Here is a 10,035-nt window from a genome sequence, read left to right on the forward strand (position 1 = left end):
AGGTGATCAATCAGAGGTTCAGGCCGTGACTCAGCAGTTGCCATACAGTATCCTATGCCTCTGCTCCTGTGCCTTAGTAGTTCTCTGGAACTGTAATACTGTAGGGGAAAAAAATCAACCAACTAATTAAAAAAAACTCATTCTGTTCCTCTTTATTACCAATCTTCATATAGTTGCAATTCGATGGAAGATAGAATGTGAATAAAATTGACTGATTGCTGAATGGCTAGTTGTTACTGACAGGATGTTTGACTAATTAGTTATTCTACATACCACAGAATCACAGAATTGTAGAGGTTGAAAGGGACCTCATCCCCTCAGTGCTTCAGTGTTTGCTCACCATTTGCTCTTTGGTATTTAAGATAATGCCCATAACACAGCTACTGATTGAGAGGTTTGTTTTGTAACCTCACGTGCCTCACGTCAGAGTCATATTATTGTAAGTAAAGCTCCACCATTCAGGGCATTTATAGTGGAGGTGTTTTAAAGATGTGCCTAGCCTTTTTTTTCCCCTCCTCTCCCCTCCCATATTCTGCTACTTAGAGCCAAAGAGCATCAAGAATCAAGCAAATACTGCTTTGTTTTACAGTAGCTTCTTTGTATTTTTCTCCTCAGGTGTGAAAACCTGCGTGTGTACAAACTTGGTCTGTTTTCAGGTCTTTGGTGGATGCTAGCACTTTTCTGCTGGATCAGTGACAAAGCTTTTTGTGAAATTTGGTCGTCATTTAACTTCCCCTATTTACACTGTGTATGGTAAGTGTTGTGCATAATCTCCACGGTCTGAATCAAACGTGACAGATCCTCACCACAGTATCATTCTGTGCTGTGTCCATAGGCTGCTAGTGGCTATTTCTGGTTGGTGCTAAACGGATTTACTGGTAAGATTGTAAGCCAGGAGCAAGTCTCACGCTATCCAGGGTGCAGATTTAGAAGGCTCTTTTGCCTGATCACATTCTTCAGACACTAAGTTGATTAATTGCAACTAAATTTCCTGTCCCTACTGGCTACTAAAAATCAAAAGCACCGCTCAACTGAAGCAATGACCATAAGGGCTCAAGCATCCACAGTTAATAGCTGAGGATGAAGTGGAAGCAGTGAACAGCTTTTTCTTTTGTCACAGCAAATTGTGACCTCTTATCCAAAGTGCTATAATTCGTCATTTCTAAACAACTCTGTAAGGTGGAAAGAGACCAAAAAGCTGCAGACAGTTTATGTAGAGGATGATCCAGTTTTGTAGCTTTATGTATTCTCTGTATTCTTTGCCCGTTGGCGTATAGTAGCACTGTTAGGGACTAGGAAAAGAAGGAGAGTAACAGACTGATTTTAAGTCATGCTGATGTATTTGATAACTTCATTGAAGTCATGTTACTGAATTTTTCTTTTTTTGGTGGGGGGGGTTTGCTCTATTCTCAGGCACATTTTGATTTGCCTTGCGGCTTACCTAGGCTGTGTCTGTTTCGCTTACTTCGACGCTGCCTCCGAGATCCCTGAGCAGGGCCCAGTCATAAAGTTCTGGCCAAGTGAGAGATGGGCATTCATTGGTGTTCCGTACGTCACCCTCCTCTGCGCACACAAGAAATCACCGGTGAAGATCACATGAAGTTAGCTGTGGAGTGGGATGGATTTTCAACTTTCATTCCAGCTCAGACAGTATCTAAAACAATGATAAATGAATAGGGTTGTATTTTATCTTCTTAAGATAAGCAGCCTTCCCAAGTCGTAGAAACAGGTGGCAACTGTGTTCTTTCTCCTCCTTCCAGAGAAGAGAGAGGTAACAGGAACATGAAAGCCCTTGAACTATTTTCTCTGGTTGGCTCTATTTTGCACTTTTTTTTTTAATGTAGCATTTCATTTGATAAAAATTTTTTCCAAGTGTCAATAACTAGAAATGAAGCCCCTGCAGTAGATCATTTTTCATCCTTGGCTTAGTTTTGTTAACCTCTGTCTTGAGGCATTCCTTATAAGAGAAACTTATCAGAGGCCTGCTGCCATTTTTGTGTCCTCAGCTCTGATGTGTGTGTCCTTCTTGGCTGAGAAGTAGATGTAATTGCACATCGGCCACAAGGGCGTGCTCATGTTCCTCCCATCCTGGAGTGTAACACAGGGAGTCTGGATGTGCATCAATTTGGATCAGAAAGCATTTGATTGTTTCCCCAAGTACAGCAGGAGACCAGTGAAAAATGATTATCACTGGATATCTGGCTCAAAGCAATTAGACAGTGTAAGTGTGGAAATAGCTGACAGAAGATCCAGTCCCTAAAACTAAATAGGAATTCAGGGGTTTTGAATGTTCCTGTATTTCCGCTGATTTGTGGACATTAACATGCTGCGCGTTTTCCTTTTACAGAAATGTTGTGGAAATCCTTCTCTACCTCTGCAGACATGTTTGGTATTGAATTTGTTATTGAAGCTTACACAGAAATATGTCAGAGCACAGATCACCAAAATTGACGGTGTGGTTAAATTGCTAAGACTCCTGAGGTACCTAGCTGTATATTTAATTTGAGAGTTAACTTCTCAGCAAAGCTTTGCAAAGTGACATAAACAGTAGTCCAGTAGTGCTCTGCTGATGATATTTAGGAAAAAAATAGGTAGTATAGGTACCTGCTTAAAAACAAAGAGAAAAGACAGATTTCAGTAATCAATGAAATGTGATATTCAGTCTTGCAGCGTTAGAAAGGAATAGTAGATTCAAGCTTTCTGTTAGTTTTCAGCTTGTTTTGTAAGGGGTGCAGTTAGTTTAAAGTTTTACATTGGGATTTAAGTTCTGGAATGCCTGTGGTTCTTGCAAGCTATTAATGCTAGATCTGATAACAAAACAGTGCAAAGCACAGGTAAGTTTTTTTAAATATTAGTTGTGATTACTTGGAGAAAATGGGGTCTACTTAAATTCTACCAAATATCAGAACTGTATGTAGGTTAAGGATTTAGATGTGCGTTTTTAGTTAAGTGATATTTCCTTGTTGGATACTAGACCAAGAAATAACATTTTCTCTATGTTTTGCTACTGAGTCTCATGTCCTTATTTTTTACGAATATGAGTATGTACTCTGTACAATATCATCTTTAGGAAAATGGCTTTTAAGAAGAACTTTGGGGTGAATTAGCTTTCAAGCATTGTAAAACCTTTTTAATAATTTTGTATTCAAATTTATGCTGAGAAAATGGAAGCTGATGTGTATGCTATTACCCTTAAAGCAAAGTTGTTAGTAGGGGATATAACTTCTTGAGAACTTTGAGATGGGTAAGTAGCTACTGTCAGATTGATTAATGGATCACAAAAGCAGCCAAATCTTTACTTCATTGCAGCAATGAATATTTATACCACTTGCTTGTAGATTTGTTGGACAGAAACATGGTTTTGGGCACATATTTTTGTATGAAACTTCTTTGTAACTGTACACACAGCAATGTTTGTTACTCGTTGAAAGCCAGCTACTTTTTCCATTTTTTCTTCTCTCCTTGATTCTGAAATGCTCAGTTTTAACCAATTCTCAGGTATTAATCTTGTGATTAGATCCTTATACTGATAGACTTACTGGCTGGAACCCAGCTAAGGTTGCTGTTTTCAGATAAAGCCCTACCTTGAGTTAGATTTCTTCAATATTGCTTACTAAATTATAATAATAAGATATTTTCAATATTGCTTGGGGAATTAGTGATTGCAAATATATGTACTGTTCAGAATGACTGGAGACTTACTGCTTAATATTTTGTTTGAAAGAAAACTGTGACGTGAGGGCTCTAACCATCCTGCAGACAGCTGCTGTCTTCTGTCCTAGAGTCTGACTGCTTATAAAGAAATGATTTTATAATTTAAAAAATGTAGGGCAATCAGCTATTGCAGAGGTGAATAAATGCAGGTATAGTTCAGAATAATCTCAACTTTATTTATTAACTAACCTCTAACCCTCATACTTTTCATAAGAGATGCTGTGAACAAATATTACTATCCATTGTACGAAACTACACTGTAGATTGGGGGTATTCCAGGTATGAGGGCACTCCAGCATTTTCAGACGTAGTTATTGCACTTTACCTTAAATTATTATTAACTTCTATTCCAACAAAAGCCACATTTATTTCAAAAATGAAAAGAAATGCATATTTTGCATATTCACAGCTTTACAGCTTTACTTTGAACTAAGGCTCCAGTTTAGGATAACGTCAGTGCAGAAGGAAGTATGTAATTGGCACACCAAGTGGTTTGTACACTGCCCGTATCAAAAAGATGACTAGAAGTGTGCACAAATAGGCCTGTTATCCTGGAGTATGAAATGATGGTTTTAAAATCTTGGAATGCTTCCTTCCTTTGCTGGCAGGAAGTTATTGGGTTTCTGGACTTCTCTTTCAATTAGCATTTTAGTTTAGCTAGTGGAACACAATAGTGTGTTGGAACATAATGTGGATTCTTTATAGATAGGTGTTAGTATGTGAGGTGCATCATTCTCTGAGTTAAACTGTAAGAATATTTAAGAAAGGATGTTTAGATCTGTCATGGCGAACGCTTGCCAAGTTCACAATCATTCAGTAAATAGCGTGTAAGGAATTGCTCTGTTTTGCATCTCATTTGAAGTCTGTATACTGAGTATTTGTGGAAAGCATGTAACACTTGGAACATTAAATTGCCTTCAGAATAAATACTGTTTGCCTTTTCATGCTTCATGTTTGTGGAGAGAAGTACAGCTGCCAGTATAATGCTTTGAAGAAGAACAGTCTGTGATGAGGTTAATTTATCTCAGAAAGGTGAGAGCAGTTTTGAATCTTAGAGGAAGAGAGACACTGCATTAAGTCCAAAACCTCCTGCTGTTTTTGTTTTTTGGTTCTTGTTTTTTTTTACAATCTAAGTAGAACAAATACTTGATTCACTTGCAAGCATGTGAATAATGCAGACATGTAGCAAGAAACACCTGAAAACAAGTGGCCTCTATTTCCACAAATCCAGAAAACTGGTTCTGAGTGAGTATGTCTGGGAGAACGAAGAGCATGTCTTCTATATTCATTATCTTAGATTGTGTTTCCACCTTAGGGAAATAATTGCTATAAATAGCTTTCTACCTACACCGCTCCTTGTTTGGTTTTATGCTGTTTCTCTCACTCCACAGAAAATAATAGAATCTTAGAGCGGCTTAGGTTGGAAGAGACCTTAAAGATTGTCTAGTTACAATCCCCCTCCCTTACTTGAAACATTTCTGGATTCCCATTGAAACCATTAAGTAAGTAGAAAATATATCTATAATTCAAGATACTGTTTATTCAGAGTTAGTATTTCTAGTTGGCAAGATGTCACAAACAGATGGATTGTTCTGTCACTCAGCATGCTTTGTCTGAAGATTACTGACTTTGTTTCCTCTGGAAAGAAGGGGAACGTGATTGTAACTGTAATACTGCATTTCTCTGATAAATTCAGAGATCCTTGCTCATTTTAACCGAATATGACAGAAACAAGAGCCTTAGAGATAATTTCCTACACACTGTAAAAAATTCTCGAGTTGCCATGCCTAAGAGACAAGCTGCCACATGAAACTTTTTATTAAAAACCAGAAATCTACTGAGGGAGGAAACTAAAGAGATGCTCAAGTTCTTGATGGGCTCTAATTAATTGCAGCTCATACCAGCCACAGCATCTGAAACCAGTTGCACATGGACCAATGCTGTAGGAAGAAATTGTGTAGGCTAGTGTTCCAGGGATGACAGAATTACTACTTCATAACATGTGGAAACTTGCTGTTTTCTCCAAACTTATAATGCATCATTAAGCATCTTCAGCACCTTTCCCAAAAAGGGGCAGTTGAAAGTCTCAGATCACCATGCACCCTTTTGGCTGTCAAACACAGTGCCACCTGAGAAAGGTGGAAATCTGGATGAGTTGACTTCTGTGCCAGCAGACTCAGGAATGATAAAAAAAAGTGTTTGCAAACTCCCAGCATATAGCAAAGAGCTAAGTAGAAGTTTGTCAGGAGCAAATTGTGTCTTCATAATTTAGTTTTCTTCAGCAAGGGGAATATCTGCAGTCCCTGTGGCTATGGAAGAGATGGTATTGTGTTAGGTTTCTGAGACTGATGAGATTTCTTGCACTGCTTGACAGGACATTATTATAAAAGTGCTAGAAAACCTGAGTTTAATAAAAATTCTATGAATGAGTGTGAAATTGCTTGGATCACTGCTTCTGGGCTGTTCTCAGTGGTCTATTACCAAACTAGAAAAAGGTGTCAAGTGGAGTTCAGCAGGATCTCCTAGGTCAACTTTCATTTAGTTGTTCAGTACTATGCCCAGGGAAGGTATCAATAAAGTCAAGTCAGGGAAGGTCCACAAATATCTTGAAAAACAGATCTGAAGTCCAAAGGCAGCTTGCTGTATCGTAGAAAATAGAACAAAATTGAGTGACAGCAAAGTATTATATAGGCATCTATTTTTGTTTATATACAGGTGCTGGACAAAAAAAATTTGTTGCAAATGTATCCTGAGATGAGGGTTTTAACTAATTTCCCTGAGAGAGAAATATCAGCTGTAAATAAGAGCATCTGTGCTCTCCATAGAGACTGGACTTAGTAATTTGTCAGTGCCTCTGCTCATTTCCCGTAAGCACAGCCATTGCTAGAGACTTCAGTGTGCCTGAACTCTCTTTTGCAGGAGAGTTCTCCTTTACAGTCCATATAAATCATGATGGAAATCAGTTAGCAATAATGCTAATTGAGCTGACCATGGAGGGATAAAGGTGGAACCCAGAGGAAACTCTGTTGCTGTGTATCCCATAGAGCACGTATTTAATTACCTTCCTCACCCAAGTTCTGTCTGGCCCACTTTCTGATTACTGCTTCTGTTGTCTCCAGCGTCCAGCAAGTTGCTTAGAAAGGCACGGTCCTGATGGGAATTGTTAGTTTAAGTAAAGCAAAGACCTACAGAGAGGGAACCCAGACTTTGTTTTTCTCAAAACACACAAAAAATATTGCATCTGCTTGTCCATGCAAGTCTTGCAAGCAAACCGTGTCTTTTAAGGCTGAAGTTGCTATTTCTCAAATGTGCAAATGACATATAATGTATTTCTCTTAATAAGTTCAAGAAGACACTGACAGACATAGCATCAGACCCTATAGTATCTGGATGCAATCTGAACTTTAGCATTAACAAGCAGTTTGTCCCTGAGCACTTTTTTTTCTAAGCTGCCAGGACTTGCTCATGTTGAGAAGCTTTTGTCTACTACAGGAGACATGACACAGGCCTTCATTCAGTATTCTATTTCAGGTCTCTTGAATGTTTCCTGGCACCTGGATCATGGTTTAGTTTGGAAAATGTGCCCCACATGCTGTGTGTAATGGCTTCTTATTGACTGTAGAATCGCAGAGCCACAGGACATTCTGAGTGGGAAGGGACCTGTAAGGATGATGGAGTCCAGCTCCTGGCTCTGCAGCATGACTCACTGGACTGCCAACATAGAAGCTAGATTGTATCTGTCATGGTATCACATAGGTTATTTGGTTCAATCTCTGACATACCAGCATTTGTCTTTCTGAAGCACTCCTTGTCAGCTTCTAAAGTGTCAAAATCCTGACTCCTCTTTTAAATGTGTAACCTACTTCTCTGCATTGTTTTTAGAATTCTAAAACAAGCCTTGAAATCTGCAGTTTGTTTTACATAACTTAGTAACTAGTCATATATCTTCTTTGTATGATAAAATTCTTTGCATTCTTTAGTTGTTGTGTCTACTTCTGCCATGGTCAGAAATCGTGTTGAGAAATAATCCCAATTACCTTTGGAAAGTTTCCAAAGGAGTTGCTCCACCTCTTATCCGTAGCACCTTACAAAACACTGAGATACTGTGGCTCTGTCTGTCTTTCAGTTATCCTAAATAACTTCGGTTTTGCCAGGATTCTTGCCTCAATGCCAAAGTAAGCATAGTGCCTTTAATTTTGTTGGATGGATTCTGTTAATTCAGTTAGTTATGTGATTTTTTTTTCTTGTGTGACACAGATTACATGAAACATACTCTTACAGTTACAAAGTGATCAGCTTAATACATGCTAGAGAAGAAGAAAAATACCTGCAGCTTATAATAGCAAAAATATATATATAAATCTGATGAGTTGTATTAGTTCTCATGTTCAATATAACCTTTGTATCAGCAGGAAGGCTGGAGAATTCAGAGAACTTAGTGAGCCTGGAAGTTCTTTTTGAATGACTTTTATGGGATTGTATTGAATGGATCCTGAACAATGGATCCAGGGTCCTGAACAAACAGATACCAGGATTTGTGTTGTACCATCCCAGCCTGCACAGTGTTCCACAGAGGAGTGGTGTGGTCCTACTGACCACAGTGTCTGGGCAATCTTTACTATTTGCTCTGTGATTTCCTTTGCTAAGAGGAGAGGAGTTGACCAAAATAATTTTTTTAAGTAGTCATAGAAAAATAGAGCTAGAAAGGTTCTTCAGAAGGTATCTAAGTCTCTACCAACATTTGGATAAAGAAAAAACTGCAATACAGACAGAGCATAGCAAACTGTTGATAAAAGAATGTAATCAGTAGATATTCAAGGACAGAATGAAAAAAGTGTGTAAAGAAAAGATAGACATTTCATGTAAAAAGATGAAAGTCGTTCTAAAACATCTGTAGTGAGACAGTGCTTTCTGAACAATGTAAGACCAGCTGAACTTTACGCAGCAAACTTAATGACTGCTTTGGAAAGAAGTTCAGGACTGGAGGACTGCTATCTCTGTGCTAAAACTGTGTTTTAGTATTTCAGTAACTGTTAACAAAACTATCTTGATTTGTGTAAGGCAGTTGGATAGGGTGATATGAGGTGAAGTAATTAAATATGAATTTTAAGGCTATATCTCCTGGCATCAAGCTGGCTTTCGTGACATTGTCCTATCATCTCCATCTCATTTCTCTGGCACAACACAGTATCTGATTGGCCTCATGACCGCTGAACTGAAAAAAAAATAAAAATCCTGTGTATGTGGTTCAGCCCTTTTCTCCTTCTATTCTACCCCAAGCTGTTATTTCATATAATCTCCTATGTCATTTTCTGCTAAATGTGCCTTGTGATCCTAGATCTCCATTATTTCTGGCATGGATATGGAATGAGGTCATCTCCACTCAGTTTGTTTGAGTTGTGCAGCTGTGTGGAGAAAACAAATATGCTAATCTGAAGGGTGGGAGGAGACAGTGTGAGGAGAAGAAACCCAGAGCTGCAGGGAGCCAGTCTGGGTGCTCCCGTGTTCTGGGTCGTAGACAGTCTTATTCCACAGGAGAGCCTTTGCAGGCAGTCTCCACATTGCCTGGTAGCTTTTCTGTCAGTGAGCTCCCAGAGGTCTCCAGGACATGCCTGGGTGAGAAGAGACGGTGTAAAGGATATGTATTGTTTTTGCTCAGAAGTAATATTGATTATTGACATTAATGGCTGCTTGCAAAAAATCACTTAAAAGCTGGAATGCAAAGCAAGTACTTCACTAGAAGTCTTCAGGAAAAAAAGGGAGGGCTCTGGAGGACGGGACTGTCAGCTCATGGAAGATGTTTCACTGACGATGTGAAACTGCTAAGTGGCTTATGAAAGAGTGGAAAGGAGGCCGTGAATAATAGCCTTACCGGTAGGCAAGAGGGAACAAGTCATAAGCAGACAGCTGGCTTGGGACAGACTGTGAGGGCAAAAAGCTCAGAGGAAAAATGGGAATTGTGAGAGGACTGCAAAGAATGGAACATGACCTACTTTGTAGTAGAAACCATCCAGCACTGCAATGCGATTTTCCACATAAGCATGTTGGATAAGCATGCCTACAGGGATGTGATCTGCTTAAGTGACAGTGCAGAGAGCAGCGATCACAGGGTCCTGAACAAACGGATACCAGGATTTGTGTTGTACCATCCCAGCCTGCACAGTGTTCCACAGAGGAGTGGTGTGGTCCTACTGACCACAGTGTCTGGGCAATCTTTACTATTTGCTCTGTGATTTCCTTTGCTAAGAGGAGAGGAGTTGACCAAAATAATTTTTTTAAGTAGTCATAGAAAAAAAGAGCTAGAAAGGTTCTTCAGAAGGT

The 10,035-nt window shown here is 39.1% G+C and overlaps 1 protein-coding gene across 3 annotated transcripts in view; it reads left to right on the top strand.

Moving 5' to 3' along the window:
* The window catches only part of ACER2 (alkaline ceramidase 2), a 19,430-nt gene extending 16,423 nt beyond the window's left edge, over positions 1-3,007 (top strand). For all 3 annotated transcript variants that reach the window (XM_042877537.1, XM_042877539.1, XM_042877540.1), the window contains 2 exons: positions 616-753; positions 1,414-3,007. In XM_042877537.1, the coding sequence (XP_042733471.1) occupies positions 616-753; positions 1,414-1,600 (325 nt within the window). In that variant the 3' untranslated portion in view covers positions 1,601-3,007. The remainder of the gene's footprint in view (positions 1-615; positions 754-1,413) is intronic.
* The last annotated feature ends 7,028 nt before the right edge of the window (positions 3,008-10,035 follow it).

Source organism: Lagopus leucura, unplaced genomic scaffold (genome assembly GCF_019238085.1).
Source record: "Lagopus leucura isolate 7727_CA_CO unplaced genomic scaffold, USGS_WTPT01 Super-Scaffold_100018, whole genome shotgun sequence".
In the NCBI taxonomy this organism is placed as follows: Eukaryota; Metazoa; Chordata; class Aves; order Galliformes; family Phasianidae; genus Lagopus; species Lagopus leucura.